At 38.7% G+C, this 17,950-nt stretch overlaps 2 protein-coding genes across 5 annotated transcripts in view; one reads left to right on the top strand and one right to left on the bottom strand.

Moving 5' to 3' along the window:
* Window positions 1-1,247, bottom strand: part of LOC127430433 (G-protein coupled receptor 12-like) — a 10,253-nt gene extending 9,006 nt beyond the window's left edge. The window contains exon 1 of the mRNA XM_051680195.1: window positions 1,035-1,247. The gene's annotated coding sequence lies outside the window, so the exon portion shown is untranslated. The remainder of the gene's footprint in view (window positions 1-1,034) is intronic.
* Window positions 1,248-1,551: 304 nt separating this feature from the next.
* LOC127430413 (NHS-like protein 2) lies at window positions 1,552-15,054 on the top strand. Of its 4 annotated transcripts, none has more exons than XM_051680153.1 (5): window positions 1,552-1,631; window positions 4,648-4,803; window positions 10,300-12,297; window positions 12,428-12,566; window positions 12,902-15,054. In XM_051680153.1, the coding sequence occupies exons 3-5, from the start codon at window positions 10,404-10,406 to the stop codon at window positions 13,167-13,169; spliced, it is 2,301 nt and encodes a 766-aa protein (XP_051536113.1). In that variant the 5' UTR covers window positions 1,552-1,631; window positions 4,648-4,803; window positions 10,300-10,403; the 3' UTR covers window positions 13,170-15,054. The 4 variants fall into 4 exon arrangements, with proteins under 4 accessions (XP_051536113.1, XP_051536114.1, XP_051536110.1 ...); XM_051680154.1 differs by lacking the exon at window positions 1,552-1,631 and adding an exon at window positions 1,725-1,831; XM_051680150.1 differs by lacking the exon at window positions 1,552-1,631 and adding an exon at window positions 3,205-3,285.
* The last annotated feature ends 2,896 nt before the right edge of the window (window positions 15,055-17,950 follow it).

Here is a 17,950-nt window from a genome sequence, read left to right as displayed (position 1 = left end):
CTTATGCGTTTGGAGTCTCTTCTTGTAATGAATTTGAAAGAGGCATATACAGTAATGTTTTACATTGCTTAATTGATGATTCGCTTCTAAAAGATATTGGCTACTATCCATAATTACTAGGCTGAACCTTCTCCACTGGTTTTATTACAATATTCCGGTTTGTTTTTAAAAGCTATAAAGCCCTACGTTGTTCCATCGTTAAGTTATCCATAGAATCCTGATTATTAAAATGCCTGAAAAGAAAAAAGAAAAAATCTCTTTGAATAATTTTCTTAATAAAAGCAGACACATTTTTCTCTGGTGGTTCCCACATGGATTTTTCAATAAAAGGGACTGAGGAAAATTCATTATTAAAAACAAAGTGATCTAAATGTTTTAGTTTTCTATGATATTGGTAAAAGTTCCCTCTGAGTTCCACATAGTCGACCCTTTTGGCGTAGAAACAAATGTAAGACCCTTCTCCAAAAGTTGTTTTTGGTCTCCAGAAAGAATACATTTAAAATGCTCCAAAACTGGCATTGCTGACAGGAAGACAACAAAAAGAAGGGAACGCAACTAGCTAGATAGACAGACAGACAGTCAGACACTCTGTACTACTTGATCACATTTATATTATATTACATTATGACATTTGCCCCATTTAAGTTGACATTTGCTTTGAAAATTATAATTAGCTTATAATTTCATCAAGAGTAACTATACTAACACAATTAATTAGATAAAACGTATTTAATTTTTTTATTGTAACATACAGTAAGCTTTCTTTCCACTCAAGCACATTTAATATGTAGTTTATACCATAATGATGAGTGGGGTGAATGAGCTATTTATAGACGTATTCCATTTTTAGCCCTCCTACCGCTCACGTGGAAAATGGGGCTATACTTCATTCAAATGGAGGCTGTATTTCTTCCTCTTCTGACATATAACTAAGCTCTTTATCTGATGTGGAAATCTAATGTAGAATGTGTGATAACATTGCTGCAAATCATAGATCAATGTTTTAAAATTATAAAACAAAGATTGCCACCTACCACGGAACAGGCGCCTGTCTTCATCCCTCGTCCATTAAGTGAAGATGAAGAATTGATGATGATCCTCAGGAAAGCGTCCCGAGCCAGAACGCATCTTCCAGGGGTAAAGATGGAGACGTGGCGGCGACAAACTGTTTTTTTGTCTTCTTCTTCTTTGCTCGCACTGTCCTATATTCGTTCTCCCGTTCATTAGCTTTAAGGTTTCTTACCTGGGGAGCGTTCAGCCTTGGGTTGTCATTCCGCTCATAACGCGTTGGCAGTTCACAGACAGCGGCGCCTGCCGCTGTTTGCATCTGATTGGTCGTTGAGATGACTCGTACAGCTGACGTCAAGCGCTCGTTATGGGCAGTGAGTCAGAGTCTGTTGTCGAGAAAAATACCACAGCATTTGCTGTCAGAAAACACCCCATCGAGCAAGAGACGCGACAAAGCTAGTGCATGTAGTCCCATTATTATCACAGAAGCTGTCAAAGAAGCGCATTCGCGTCTTTCAGCGTTATGGGCGGAATTCTGACGTCAGGACTCAGTCTACCAATCAAAGACGTGCGAACGGCGGAACGCGACGCGACGCCAGGATAATCAAAGAAGCTCACAAAAAGTATGGTGCCTTGATCTAGTAAAAAAAAAAAAAAAAAAAAGAACAGTATGGTAGTTATGTTTCAGAAGTTTTAGCAACATAAAAACTTCTGCTTCAGTTTGTTTGGAATGATGGGACAGAGCTGACCGTGGTCCTGATGTTGTTCATGACGGCAGATGGCAGCACACTCAACCACACAGACAGCAGTGACTCTTGTTTTGGTAATGCTGAACCGCCAAATGTTGTCCTTTTTATCTGTCGGTCACTTCAATTCAGTGAGTATTTCTCAGGGTAGGTTTTTTTTTTTTTTTTCAAAAAAAGTCACCGTTTGTTGGCGTGTAAATAAAGATACAGTTCAACACTGATAAACATTTTACATGAACACATTTTAAAGGAATTTTCCGAGTTCAAGTTAAGCTCAATTGACAGCATTTGTGTCATAATATTGATAAAACGTTTTTTTTAAAAACTTGACCTGACCCTCCTTTAAAAAAAAAAAAAATCTATTAATACATTTATGTTAACAGAAATAAAATCATCACATTATGAGTTTTCAAATATGTTATCTGTATATATTTGACAGATGATGTAGTGGCTAATTTTACCCACTGAATTTCCAACCTCTTATTTTGTGAAACGTACACAACCATAATGTGAAAGTTTAAATTGCATGAATTACTTTATTCAAAGCTTTTTTGTCCTGATGTTCTATGTTTCTCTAATGCTTTCTTTACATTTTGTATTAGGCTACTTACTTACTGAATTGAAATGTAGTAATAAGCACAGATGACCTGGGCAGATTTTAGAGACCATTCCATTTTTTCCTTTCGCAAAACCTAAATAAACTATAACTAAATTAGACAAACACTCAATGAAAAGATGTTCTTGGGTGTTGCCCTTATTTCATATAGTGCGGATAGTGCCCAAGAAGTCATGTTGCGATCACTCCCCAGTACAGTACTTTTGCTTACCTTGGCCATTGCCTCTGCTCAGTTGTTCAGCAATCTAGAAATCAAGCTTTGCATATTCTGTCACTATCTGCTTGAGCAACTCATCTTCCCCTATTTCAAGGGATTGCCTCAAGCTTTATTTGTGGGTTTGGTGTGAGTTTTATGAGAAATGGTGGAAGGTGGGGTGTGGGACGGAGCATGTGTCATAAGATACACATGCACACAGAAAAGCACATGCACTTAAACAGCTGACACTGAAGGCATCCCAGTCGAGAGAATTAGAGAATTCACTGCGGCTGAGAACATTTGCTGCCAGAAGGTACTGACCACTGACGCCCACACAAACTTTCTTTTTTCTTTTTTACCCTATTGTATATGATGTTATAGAGGAGCAATATGTTTACAAGACAAAACTTGCACAATTGGACAATTTTTTATTTCTAATGTAAAATTCTTTTGATGCATGAATATTACATTGTGCATCATCTAAAAGCTTTTACAGTTTTATGCATTTCAACTTTAGCTGAAGCAAGAAGATCAATATAATGAGCATGGCATTGCTAGATGATAATGTGAGCAGCAAAAGTCTTTATCATTGAATATATAACTTATATAACTGATTTTGTTGGGTTTCAGTCACAATTCACAGAAGCTGTCCATCGCTAACATTCTGACATTTTTGTGGTCAACAGAAGAAAGTCATATAGATTTAGAACAACATTGGGGTGAGTACATTTTTTTGGGGGGGGGGATGAACCATCCCTTTAAGCCATTTTCTAAAAGTAAATGCATCACAATAGTCCCTTTCTAAGCTCTCAAACAGGGTACGCTCCTACTGGGTGCTTCAGCAATGCTACACTGAATATTCCCACATGCGTTTCACTATCAAATGGACATGTTATGCAACTGAATTGTGTAATACAGAATGATTACATATTTTACACCTCTTCAAACATGCACTCACGCACCACCTCTGTTGTTAAAATGTGGGCATTGCAGAACAATGGTAAACACCTTGTTCACAGGGTATCTCAAACTGGGTGTATCTGACTTCTAAGTTCTTTTCTCACTTCTCTTATATCACTCATTCACTCACTTGTATGAGTAACATCTGCACTGATACGTTTAATATTTTACTGTTTTTTTCACTGTCTCTTTTCTGTGCTGTTTTGATATGTTGTTTACCTGCTGAAAATGTGGTTTGCTGGTCTTAACTGGTTTTAGTTGGTCTTGTTGATCGCCAAGCTAGTTTTCAGCTGGTCTACCTGGTTTCGCAGCCAGGCCAAGCTGGTCTTTAGCTGGCCTAGCAGATCTCCAAGCCTGGCCAGGCTGGCCTTCATTTGGTCTAGCTGGTCTTCAACTGGTCTACTTGATCTCTCCACCTGGTCAAGCTGATCTTCAGCTGGTTTAGCTGGTCTACCAGTCTGGCCAGGCTGGTCTTCATCTGATCTAGCTGATCTCCCCAATCTGGCCAAGCTAGTGTTTTGCTGGTTTAGCTGTTTGGCCATCTGGTTTCCCAGTCTGATCAGATTCCCCAAACCCCTCTAAAACCAGCAAAACAGACCATTCAAACCAGATTGGGAGACCAGCTAATTTTTTTCAACAGGGTACTGCAATGCTATGTTTTGTGAACAGTTTATACTGTAGTTTGTTGGTCCATTGGTCCTATTAGTTTTGTTAAGGCATTTTCTTCACTTAATAAAGCCTTAATGTAACATAACATTATTCTTATTAAATCAAACGTTGAGAACACACCAACTTTATGTTAATAATTGATGTCTGTGATTCATTATCACAAAAGCACCAATTAATCAGTAAAGCTGTAGCTAACACACAATCAAATATACTACTCAGTGTCATTCTTCTGGATTCATAATGAAGGTTACAGTGTTTTGTGTCGCTATATGAATTTAAGTGCAAATGTCATTTTGTGTTGTTTTAGCTGAGGAACTATGCTGGCATTGCACATTCTGACTTCTGAGTTGGTACATAGCTGTTTTTGACAGCAACACTGTGAATTTTGCAGCATCTCTGAGGATTTGGTGCTTATGTAATATGTCTCACCCTCTCTCTCTCTCTTCACACAGCATCCAATGAACTTAAACTCAGAGGAAGCAAGCAGCCCAATTTCTATCGTCATGGTAACAGCATGTGAATGCGTTGAACAGGAGCGGTGAGCTGGAGAGAGAGAGAGTGGGAACAGCATCAGAAGACATTGCTCAGTCTCCAGAGCCGAAAGAAAGGTAAGATGTAGGGGAGAATATGAGATGTTTTGAGGGCATTTGGGTTCGATCACCTCAGATCTCAGAGAATTGTTCTTTACTGTATTTAAAGGTTTGTTGATATCATGCAAATTGTGTCTATGATGTTTGTCCTTTGTAGCAATACTGTTTATTTTGACAAAGTCATCTCTGACTTTGGCCATGCAACTTGTCGCTTCTAATGTGTATGATATTCCCTTTTGCTTACATAATGATGTCAGCTTTGTTTAATTGGTTTTGCCTTAGCTTCTTATTTTGCGCATTTATTCCAACATGGCAGCTTGTAATATGTGTCATACACATGCAATGCTGCAATGGAACAACGTCATAAATTTGTGAATGCACACACAAGTGCACGTGAATGGCAAGATGTTCTCCTGTTTTTTGTTGATCTGAAAGGTACCTGGCAATAGTTTTCACGGCAACTTTTGCTCTGTCCACTGGTTGTTATTTTGTATTTTATTTTTTTGTATTTTTTTTTTCTCCCCTTTTTCCCCCAATTTGGAATGCTCAATTTCCAATGTGCTCTAAGTCCTTGTGGTGACGTAGTGACTCGCCTCAGTCCGGGTGGCAGAGGACGAAACTCAGTTGCCTCCGCATCTGAGACCGTCAATCTGCGCATTTTATCACATGGCTTGTTGAGCACGTTACCGCGGAGAATAGCGTGAAGCCTCCACATGCGCTATGTCTCCGCGGTAACGCGCTCAACAAGCCATGTGATAAAATGCATCCACGCACAACTCACCACGCGCCCCACCGAGAGCGAACCACATGATAGCGACCACGAGGAGGTTACCCCACGTGACTCTACCCTTCCTAGCAACCGGGCCAATTTGGTTGCTTAGGAGACCTGGATGGAGTCATTCAGCACACCCTGGATTCGAACTTGCGACTCCAGGGGTGGTAGTCATCGTCAGTAGAACATTTTAGTACTAGAAAATCACTTGCCATTATATCATATATAGTTGAAAGCTATTTGGTTCGTTAAATGAAGCTTAACATTGTCTTTGTGTTTGTTTTTGAGTTGCCACAGTATGCAATAGACTGGCATGTCTTAAGGTCAATATTAGGTCAAAAATGGCAAAAAATTAACAGCTTTCTCTAGAAACTCATCAGTCAATCATTGTTTTGAGAAATGAAGACTATACAATGCTTGAAATTGCCAAAAAACTGAAGATTTCATACAAAGGTGTACACTACAGTCTTCAAAAGACAAAAGACAACTGGCTCAAACAAGGACAGAAAGAGATGTGGAAGACCAGATGTACAACTAAACAAGAGGATAAGTACATCAGAGTCTCTAGTTTGAGAAATAGACACCTCACATGTCCTCAGCTGACAGCTTCATTGAATTCTACCCGCTCAACACCAGTTTCATGTACAACAGTAAAGAGAAGACTCAGGGGTTCAGGCCTTATGGGAAGAATTGCAAAGAAAAAGACTTTTGAAACAGAAAAACAAAAAGAAAAGGTTAGAGTGGGCAAAGAAACACAGACATTGGACAACAGATAATTGGAAAAGAGTGTTATGGATCTTAACCCCATTGAGCTTTTGTGGGATCAGTTAGACTGTAAGATGCGTGAGAAGTGCCCAACAAGACAGCCACATCTATGGCAAGTGCTACAGGAAGTGTGGGGTGAAATGTCACCTGAGTATCTGGACAAACTGACAGCTAGAATGCCAAGGATCTGCAAAGTTGTTATTGCTGCACGTGGAGAATTTTTTTGATGAGAACTCTTTGAAGTAGTTTAAGTTCTGAACTTTTTTTCAAATTGTAATAGTAACTTTTCATGTTATGAATGTCCTGACTATACATCGTGATCAGTTGAATGCCACGTTGGTGAATAAAAGTACCAATTTCTTTCCATAAGAGCAAAATCTGTACATTTTTCCAAACTTTTGGCCGCCAGTGTATGTATATAATATACTGTATATATACATGCATATATGCATAATATACTGTAAATATACTATATAATTTGTAAATATCTAAAGATAGCTATTTATAATTATTTCATCATTATATGTTGAATTATTGTTATTTGAGTGGCTTTCTCAGCAAATATTTATATATAAGATTAATTAATCGGGACACCATGTGTAACGCTGGTGTCTTGGAGAGGAAGAGAGGAGACGCAGGAGTGGAATCTTTAAATCCTTTAATTATTATCATTGGAGTAGAACATTCACTGGAGTGGAATCAAACACTAACTCTTAACATCAAAAAAACTAAGCACAACATAATACTTCATTAACTCAACAAAACACTTCAAGGACTGACAAAGGATGAACAGAATTTAGGGTATTTATACAATCAATGACTAATGATGAAATGAAGGGCAGGTGAGGAGGATTGGAAACAGATGGAAGTGATGAGGGACGTGAACTATGGGAAATGTAGTCCTGTTGAAAACTACAAAATAAGAGTCCTTGAAGAAAATGAAGAAAATGAGGGAGACAGACTGTGACACCATGTAATTAATTTGATTAAAACTGTAATCGATTGACAGCCCTAAAAAGGAGATGTTAGTCAGAATGACAGCCTTCGTCACCTTTTATTGTACGAAAAAAGACACGATAAAAGGATTCTTCATTTTTCTCCCCTTTTCTCCCCAATTTAATGCCCAATTGCCAATGTGCTTTAAGTCCTCGTGGTGGCGTAGTGACTCACCTCAATCCGGGTGGAGGAGGACGAATCTCAGTTGCCTCTGCATCTGAGACCGTCAATATAATTTATTTACTAACCACCTGCAATTTGGTTTAAAGAGGCTCAATCATCGCTGCAGTAGGTCAATGTCATTCTTCTCTGTGCAAACGCTTACTTTCTATGTAAATTTGGCTAATTACTGATTGTGCTTCACAAAACTGTGCCATTTGCTTGGCACAATTCACACTGTGCTATTATTTTTATTTATCATGGCAGTAGTAATTCATCAAATAAAAATCAAATGATGGAGAAGAGCTTTATAACCTGGCATATATCCAGATGCACACTGTAGTCAAGCCCACTTTCAGCATGTTAAAGATACGATTCAGATATCTGAATCACAGAAGTGGAGTGATGCTTTACAGTTGCGGCAAAGGGTGTCAGATCACGGTGGTCTGCTGTATCCTCCGCTATATAGCGCTCAGAACCAGCACAAAGTGTGTTTACACTGTTGCCTGATCTGCATAATTCCTTTAGTGAATCTTGCACTAAACCAGCGCAGACAGCACATACAAAAAATGGTGCTTTTACAGAGCGAAAATAATGCTTAAATAATCCGAAAGAGAATTCCCTCCTGGATCTTTTTTTCTCTCCCCTTTTTCTCCCCAATTTGGAATGCCCAATTCCCAATGTGCTCTAAGTCCTCATGGTGGTGTAGTCACTTGCCTCAATCCGGGTGGCAGAGGAGGAATCTCAGTTGCCTCCACGTCTGAGCCTGTCAATCCGCGCATTTTATCACGTGGCTTGTTGAGCGCGTTACTGCAGAGACATAGTGCATGTGGTGGCTTCAGGCTATTTAAAAAATACCACACACAACTCACAAGGTGCCCCACTGAGAGCGAACTACATTATGGTGACCACGAGGAGGTTACCCCATGTGACTCTACCCTCCCTAGCAACTGGGCCAATTTGGCTGCTTAGGAGACCTGGCTGGAGTTGCTCAGCAGGCCCTGGATTCGAACTCGTGACTCCAGGGGTGGTAGTCAGTCTTTACTTGCTTTACGTGATGTCGGAAATGTGGTAGCAATCGAGTATTATTCTTTTGATGAACTTACAACGCAATAAATGGAGTGGACTTTTTATCTGACCTGTTACTCGTCTGAGGTAACGGCACTTCGATATTCCTGGGCGAATTCAAAACTGCGTTTTGTGCTTCCTTGAAGGGCACTGTTGCGGGAGGGGATGCCACTTGAATCTCGTTCAAAACGAAAGTGAGAAAGTGAATCTTTTCTCGGAGGGCCCTTCCACAAGACTGTTAGCGAAGGATACATTCATACAGTAACGCCATGCTTGCTCCCCTGCTGCCCCCATCCTGTGCACGTCAGTGCTGTGGAATATGTTGTTAACTGTGGTTTTTCCTGATATTTCGAACATTAATATCTAATGAAACAGAATTTTCGTTTATGTCTGTGCAGTGTGCATGTATAACAATGTTATTCTGGAGGCACGAGGTGTCAAGCAATTGTAAAATGTAAAGCACACATTTTGCAGCGAATATTAAATATAAATACGAATATTAAAATAAATAAGTTAAAGTTAAATTAAAAGATTCTCTATCAAAACGTTTTATAATATACTTGAGGCTTATTTTGTGTTCACATATTTTTGTGGAGGACATAATTAATTAGTTAAATTACATGTGCAGAATTAGTGAAATGCAGTGGAATACATTGCAAGATCGAGCCTTTATATATTTCTAGAAATGAAAAGCGAAAGAAATGTGCATGTTTTTGTTTTTTCACAATCCTCCGTGTGCAGGAATATTCTGAATAGATTTACACTCTATGTATTTAATGATGTATTTAAACATCTATGGACCATTTAAACATGCTTGGAATAAAGGATTAACCAGATAATTACCTTAATCGGTAATGTGGATATAAATGTGGTCAACTTAGTTGCTCCACTATAAAATCATCACTTCTCTGGTCAGGAATTAAACATCGTGCTCAGGTTGGTTTATAAATCCTTAAGTGTAAGTTGTGTGAAACATTTGGTGTTAATGTGTTACAGATCAGACATTTCAAACAGACATTTCAAGAAGTGGAAAAAGTGTATTATATAATTAATACTCTTTACAAGCTTAGATTTCTAAGTCGCGCACAATTAACGGAGACTGCATATGGAGTTGAGACTGCGGCCATCCGATGAACTTGAAATCACACCGTGTGCATTTTCATTCATAAGGTTTACACAGTAGTAATACTGGCTTCACACACTCATCATTGCTTTGAAATTTTCGATATATTTATTTGAAATATCGCTTGTGTTCGTTGGATGATCAGTCTTCCGAATATTTTTACTATTATGCGGATGAATTCGTTATTCATTTTGAAGTCATTTTTGTGCCTTTCCGAATAAGGTATTCAGCTTCGGGCACATCCCTAGTACTAACTTTGGTACACTGTAAGCAGTCATTTTTCCCATTTAGCATGTAATTCCATTCTGTTTTCCTTCTCCACTCACAGTTGCTTCTGATAGCATAAACGCATGTGCAAATACAGATTTCTCTCGAGTCTGCTTTCTGTCTCTATATGGATGAACAGGTAACTGTTGCCATGGCAAACACCCACTCATGTGTCAAACAAAGACCAAGATGGGCTGATTTTCCCTTCCTCACAGTTTTAGTCCACTCTGTTTGAAGCATTTAGAAAGTGATGTCACCATGTGTTATTTTGAACAACATTGAACCACTTGAGTGAGAGATTAAATATTTGAATACATTGTATAACATCTCAGCACTGAAATGAATTATTTTTCTGTTGCCTTAGGTTGTGTATCTCATAGAATACACTGAAGAACAAATTAAAACAACCAATGGAATCTCTCGACAACTGATTTATTACAAAGTGCAGAGCTATACTTAAAATCAAAGATGGAACACACCACCTTGGTTTGTTCTGCCCAGGGTTGGTGCGGCCCTATCGTTTCAACCTTCTCACCTGAGTGGGATGATAATGTGAACTCTTTTCTGATGGCACCTGATGTGATCAAACCTCCTCCACAATTCCAGGATACAGAAGAGCCAAGTCAGACATCACTGACTAACTCTGCTGTCGTGATAAGATGGGATAAAGATTGTGTGAACTCCCAAAAGGAGCGTAGGAGTAGGGCAGTCAGTAACATAGAGGTCCACAGACACTCCTTGTCCCTTACTACCACCATCAATTCCAACCCAGGTGTGACCCGGCGCCGTTGTGAAAGCTATGCCCTGTCATATCCCAGCAGCAGCTCGGAGGACAGTGGCAGTGACAGCACCTCTGCGAGGCGGAGAGATCGCCTTCCGGATGCGGTGCCACGGTCTAGGTCCCGGAGCATTGTTCTTAGGAAGGCCAAAAGGAAACCAGCCCCGCCAGTACGAACCGTGTCATTGCAAAGGCTCACAACTGGGAAGCATTCTGAACATAAAACAAAGGCACACCTTAAAAAAGATGGCCAAAACATCATGCTACTGCCAGATCTTATTCCAACATCTAAACCAGAAGTTGGTAAGTGCAAGCAATCAACGCCCACAAACGAAGCACCTGAAAAGGTGGCAATGATGCCATCTATCTCTTGTCACAGAGCACTAAATGAGCTACAGTCCAGTGAGCCATACAAGTCTGGCTTAGGTCCCTCTGTGGCTGCTCCAACAAATGATATTACCCATGGTAATTCTGAAGCTAACACTTCCCCATCCTCCTCTCAATCCTCCCCCTCCCAGCCATACATTCCTTCTCCTTCCAAACCCCTCGTGTCAAATTCGCCATCAAGTGTCTATGGAAGCCAATGTGAAACACCCACTCAGTCAGTCCTGACCTCAGTTGACAGGGGACCTTCTCAGTTGGGCTGCAGGATGCGCCCTAAGCCTTCCAGTGCAATTCCTGGCCAAAGGGCAAGGCACCAAAATGCAAGGCTATCTCTTCAACTTCCTGAGGTTCAACAGTGCACCCCTGATCCAGAACCTTCTACAGCTCAACCGAAAGCAAACCGTCGCTTCTCAGACAGCACAGAAGCCACCAGACCCAAGCAAAGGCTGAGTAACAGCATGTTCATCATGCCAGTGGTGACTCAAGAAGAGCTGAACAATGTGCGTTTACGTTCAATTAGTAGCTTTGATTTAGAGAATGCACAGGAAACTTTGACAGAGGTTATCGAGGAGGAGACCGAAAGGGGTAGAAACTCTCTAAGCCCCGCAAACAGCCCAAAAGCCAAACCACCAGTGGCTCCAAAGCCCCAGAGAAACAAATGGCCACCCAATGCCATGGTGCAGCCATGTTTTGGAACAGTTTCAGATCCAGAGCCCTCAACAGTCATAGCCAGTGAACGGCAGGACATTTACACAATGGTTAACAAAGAAAAACCTGCAGTGAACGCACCATCCCCAAATATTGCCAGTATTGTACAAGGACATCATCAGAGGTGGCAGCAATTTTTCGATGGACACACTCTGCAGCCAATGAGGGAGCCCCATCAGCCACAACCCCCATGCACTCTTGAGCCACAGGACTCAAATCTGCTTTCCTTCAACAAAACCTCCCGTTCGAACCCATATGAACTTCAAAAGAAGAGAAGAGCGTCAACACCAATTCTGGCAAAGACTCCAGGTGTGGATAACTCGCCTTCCGATAACTCCGCTACCCTGAAGAACTCGGACAATGTCCAGTCTCCTTCTAAGCTCTGCAAGTCTCCAAAATCTCCAACTACTGCAAGTCAATATCATGTCACCCTCTATGGTGTCATTCCACCGTATCCTATGGCCGTTGAACAACAACACTCAAGTACACCAGGTGAGAAACCATTAATAGGCAAGAAGTTAGACTGAATTCGATCTTCTGTTTTGATTTGCTGAATTGTTACTTGCCGTAATGACTAGCTGTTTCTCCAAGGCTCATCATATCCTATTCATCATTTCAATAGATCATCCCTCATACAATGTAGAAAAAAGGGACAGTATGCCAGACCTTGGACCTCTACAATTGGTGGGAGAGGAAGACGATGTATTTCTTTACAAGTCAAAATCTCACACAACAGAGGACTTGTTCACCATCATCCACAGGTAAGCTATTACTGCTACGAAATCACAGTGAGCACACTGAAATGCACAACATTACGCTGACAACTACCATTAATCAGAATATTTAAAAAATCTGACAATGCAATTTAAATAATCAGATTATTCTCTGGTTTTGACATCAAAGCATTAACAGGCATGCGGACAACACTTGCACACATTGGATAAGCCTCTAGAATGCTGGTAAAGGTGTTTACATGCATCACAAAATCGGAATAATGGGGAAAAAACTAAGTTGGCATTTCCAGTGTAGCTCTTGTCTTGTTTTTAAGTTGGCTTCCACATTCTGTTCGCTTTCAAATAATTTTCCCATTTTGCAGATCTAAAAGAAAGCTCCTTGGTCGTAAAGACTCCTTTGAAAACAAGCAAGGTGATCTTGGCACACAGACACTTGGTGGGGGAGGCTCCAAAATCAGTTCTCAAAATGACAACTTCATGGCTTTCCTGAGAAGGACAAGAAGTGCCAAGGCTGGTTGCAGTGAAAGAATTTCAGCCACAGAACTCCTCAGAAGCTCCAAATCCACAGCTACCATTGCAGCAAGCATGACCCATTGCAAAAATAGCTATGTACAGTCACATGGTCCTTAAAATGTATTTGTTTTGAATGAACTCTCCCAGTTGTGTTTTATATCTAAAATATATTTGTCACCGCAATGCCACGTTAAAGCTTGTGAAGCAATTATAAGCATTATAAAAAATTAGCTTGCTAATACTTTTGTTTTGAACAGCATTTGAAGTAGAGTTTTTAGGAGTTGTTCAAACCGTATATATTTCTGAAACATGTACCATATTTTTCCATCATAGTGAGTGAGAGCAGAATAATGCAAAATTACAATTTCTCATTTGTAAATTCAAATATTACTTTATATGTAAAGGTAAATTTGAATGTTTTAATAGTATTTCCTCCACAAATTTAATAGTATTTCCTCCAAAATACAGTTATTGCCATAATGTTAATGAATGTTAAAACAAAATTTGTTGTGTTTGGGCTCTATCTTCCTGCCTTCCAAATTGAGTTCAGTATTTTATTGAGCAGCCTATTACTGTTGTATATCAATGACTGTTTTAAAAAAATGTATTGCTGTATAGTTGCACATGTTTAGTATATTAAATTTATTTTCAGTTGTTGTTGTTTTAGAGTATACTACTCTGAGATGTTGGATGCATTTAAACTATTTAATTCTTAAAGAGACATATCCAAATTGTATAGGCTTAAACTCTTTACAACATTTCTGCAACTAATTTAAACACTAATCTCAAAGAGAAAGTGCCTGACTATTGAATATGAGAGATGTAAGAGGGAGAGTTAGTAGATTTTATAAGAAGGAACTAATCTAATCTTCAGGTCGCACAGACGTAAATCTGCAGTGCCATCACACACCTGCTACAGTCTGACTTTACGTGTAAAAGAGGGCACATCATTCTTTTCTGATCTGCATGTTATTTATTTATATTTTTTTAATAAGAGTTCACTTTTGTAAATCCAAGTGTTCTTTTTCCTTTATGGAATATTGCAAAACAAAAGGACTTCTGCATTATGGTTCACAATACAGTTTGCGCATTTCTCATAGTACAAATTTCACATCTGTCATGGTAAGTATACCAAACGAATGAAAATATACAGTACAACATGCATGATGCATTTACGAGATCATATTAAAGAAAATGTGTTATCCAAAAGCTCATAAACTGTATTAAGAAATTGCATAAACATCTGTTTAATCTAAAGTTGTTTATGTCTTGAAAACAGTAAGGCACTTACAAATTAAATGAATAAAAGACAGTCCATCAATTTTAAGATACACACCATTTTACCAACTATAGCCACAAGACGTAGAATGTCTTAAGTGTAAACATGATTTTAATGTGATAAAATTGCTTATTAAAATTATCTGTGAAAAATTATATTTAATATAACAACATTGTTGCCAATGCCGGTAAACCCTGTAATCTGGTAAACACAGTAACACCAGTAAATCCCTGAATTCATCACACTAAATATCATGTCTAACGTAATACATAATGCTTATGTCTTGTGGCTATACTTTTGAAACAGTGTGTGTTTTAATATTTATGGGATGGCCCTACTTCCATTGTACTCTAAGTGCTTCACTGTAATCAAGATATTTTATTTCTTTTTAATTGTATTTTTAATAAGGGACAAGACAAAATATTTTCTATTTACTTTATTTTCTATTCACTTTTTATTTTTATTCTATTTTTTATTATTATCTCTGTCTTGTTGCTGTTTTTGTATTGTTTGTGCACTGGAAGCTCCTGTCACCAAGACAAATTCCTTGTATGTGTAAGCATACTTGGCAATAAAGCTCATTCTGATTCTGATTCTGAAAATAATTTTTTGTGGTAATCAACATTATGCCACAAATGCTGTCAAATGACCTTTACTTGTATTTAACCTGAAACATTCTTTTAATTACAGAGATGTCATAAACAATTGTGCCACTGAGGATACAGTGCACAACTATTAAAACAGCTAGCAAGAGGCACTGCATTTGATGTTAAATTGTGCCTTGTTTTTTGTTGACCTTTATTGTTAAAGGGATAGTTCACCCAAAAATCATGGCCCTAAGAAATGCACAATTTTGGTAACGCTTTACAATAAGGTTTAATTCGTTAATATAAGTTAATGCATTAAGTATCAGAACAAATGATTAACAATATATTTTTTACAGCATTTAGTGATCTTTTTCAATGTTAGTAAATAAAAATACAATTGTTCATTATTAGTTCATGTTAGTTCATAGTGCATTAACGAATGTTAACAAATACAACTTTTGATTAAAAAAATGTACAGTATTAATATACAGTATGTTGAAATTAACATTAACTAAGATTCATAAATGCTTAATGAGTATTGTTCATTGTTAGTTCATGTTAACTAATGTTGTTAACTAATGTTAACAAATGGAACCTTACTTTAAAATGTTACCATTTTGTTTGTTTTGTTCATTTGCAGAAGCTGCTGGAGAAATGCTCCATAACTAAAACCTTTTACAACACTTGCTACAGTACGTCGATTTGCGTAGGTGTTACTGTTTAAATAAACTTACATGGCTCACAGGTTTTCAAACATGTAATCTGCTGGGATGGATTTAAAAAATGAAGGTGTCTGGGTAAATACATGAAAAACCCAATCGTAGCCTCTAATATTAAAGCAGATATTTGTCAACACATCAGATTCCTGTTGATTTGATTGGATTAGTATTACCAATATTTCATTATGGGACTAGAAATTATGAAATCTTTAAAGGAATATTCCAGGTTCAGTACAAGTTAAGCTCAATTGAAAGCATTTGTGGCATAATGTGGGGCTCATAGTAACATTTACCGCAATGTTAATGGTTATTGTTATGTATAGAGTGGGAAAAGAGTCAATGTGCAGGCCAATCAATATAGACAAGATGAGACGATAGCCGAGGTGGTGGTTCAGGAACAGTCAAGTGAAGTAGTCAGGTGGAAGTGCCGAGAGACACCAGCAGTGGAGGGGCGGAGAGAGACCGAGCTATATGAGATGGTCAAACTTCTGAGAGAGGAAGTGGCAGAACTTAGGAAAAGCAGAAATAACCCTCCTGAGCGGATTGGTAAGGAAAGAGCCAGCTACAAAAAGAAAAGCATAGCTTGTCAGGAGAAAGGAGAAGTGGATCAATAAGAGCACTGCTTCAGGTGTGGAGTGGTGGGTCACGCCGCTCTGGGCTGTGGAGCACCAAAGAATCCAACCGAGGGGAGGGGCAATGTGAAAATATCTGTTCACTCTATGAGACCAGAAAGCTCACCCTCTATTGGTTACGGTGATCCACATGAGAAAACCCAAGAGCTCCTACGACAGCAGATTAAACAGCTGGAGCTAGAGCAGAGAGGAAAAGCAGAGTATGCTAGAGCCGCCACCTAAGCCATCCACATACCTTTGCAGTGGCAAGCAAAATGAGAGAATCTCATTGGTCCCAGATGTAAGGTTGACTGCTTCTTTGAAGGCATGCCTGTACAGGTGCTCTGGGACACTGGATCACAGGTGACCGTCATTAATGAGGAATGGAAGAATACTTGCTTTCTGCACATTGTGTAAGAAACAGTATGTGAGCTAGGAATTCATTTAAACTGTCCTTATTCTACATCATTATTATGTAAGGAAATGTATAATGGAATTAGTCATGTTCGACAACCATTATAAAAAAGATAAATGACAAATAATTAGATTATTTGTCTGAATAGAATTCTCCACCATTAAAATCGTAATACAACGTCTTGTTGTATCCGCTCACAATTTCTATTGTAAGGAATTAGCTTTAATAAGGGAATTATGATTAATTCACTTATTGGAGTAATATGTAATATCACACATATTTTAGGTATAGCTTTGAAGCGAAATCGTTTAAAAACAGGGATAAGATTATTTATCAAAATATACCACAGTCAAATTATCTTTGAATACAAACAAACTTTATTGTTATTCTAAACATACACCAATCTAACACATACAACATGAAACAGGTTGGTAAGTAAAGTGACAGAATGTGAAATAAATGATTAATACCGAGAAAATGAACTTTATGGAGTCTGTTGACAATGCCTTAAGAACTATTTATCCTTCTTTGAGTCTAAATCGATTTGCGATTGGATTACCCAAAGTATTTAACTAATACACCAGCACTTTGAGCAAAAGTCTGGAGAGGTACATGCGTGTCATTGTGTTTCCTTGCGTTGTGTTTCCTTGTGTTGCTTGGTTCTTTGGCGTTTGAAGAAAATTCCTTTTCGTCGATGTCTTGGATTCTGTTATTATCGCTGATAGTTATTGTCTGGATGGATGATGAGGTGGGCTTTGAAGCGAGGCCTTCCGCAAGGAAGACTCGCGACTCCCGTTGGGTGTGTGAACTATAGAGTCCCAAGTTCCTTGGACTCTATATGGCACGCGGATGAACTGGAAGAAGCAAGAGAGCCAAAGAAGAGAGGAGACCGAGAGCCAGTTCCAAGAGCCAGTTCCAAGAGGGAGTTCTTCCTTGGTAGGGAACTTTTAGCTGAAATTGGCTGCACCCCAAAGGTGTCCTGAGCCAATCAGAAGTGGCTTTTCAACTGGTCTGTCCTTTTCAAAGTTGATTTACAATTCTTTTGTGTGGAGGATTCTTACAACTTCCCACTCAAAATATTGCATGTTTAATCATTAACATTTATATCTTGAAAACGGTGCAAGAGATATGACATTCATTGTCATCAAGATTCTCTAAGTAAACAAGCAAGCATTTACATACTAAATGTGACATTCTTTCATGAACATTATATGTGTAAGTAACAAAACATGAAAATCCCTGATTACAAATCATACTTGTTAATTCATTGGTTTTACAACATGGATA

The sequence above is a fragment of the Myxocyprinus asiaticus genome, chromosome 40 (genome assembly GCF_019703515.2).
Source record: "Myxocyprinus asiaticus isolate MX2 ecotype Aquarium Trade chromosome 40, UBuf_Myxa_2, whole genome shotgun sequence".
In the NCBI taxonomy this organism is placed as follows: Eukaryota; Metazoa; Chordata; class Actinopteri; order Cypriniformes; family Catostomidae; genus Myxocyprinus; species Myxocyprinus asiaticus.
The sequence above is the reverse complement of the archived record's forward strand: the minus strand, read 5'-3'. Positions and strand labels throughout refer to the sequence as shown.

What these genes read in the sequence shown, in the direction of transcription:
- LOC127430413 (XM_051680153.1), top strand. Translation starts at nt 10,404, where the DNA reads ATGGAACACACCACCTTGGTTTGTTCTGCCCAGGGTTGGTGCGGCCCT. An exon ending in ACAACACTCAAGTACACCAG is followed by an intron (nt 12,298 to 12,427) that starts GTGAGAAACCAT and finishes TCATTTCAATAG; the next exon opens with ATCATCCCTCATACAATGTA. An exon ending in TTGTTCACCATCATCCACAG is followed by an intron (nt 12,567 to 12,901) that starts GTAAGCTATTAC and finishes CCCATTTTGCAG; the next exon opens with ATCTAAAAGAAAGCTCCTTG.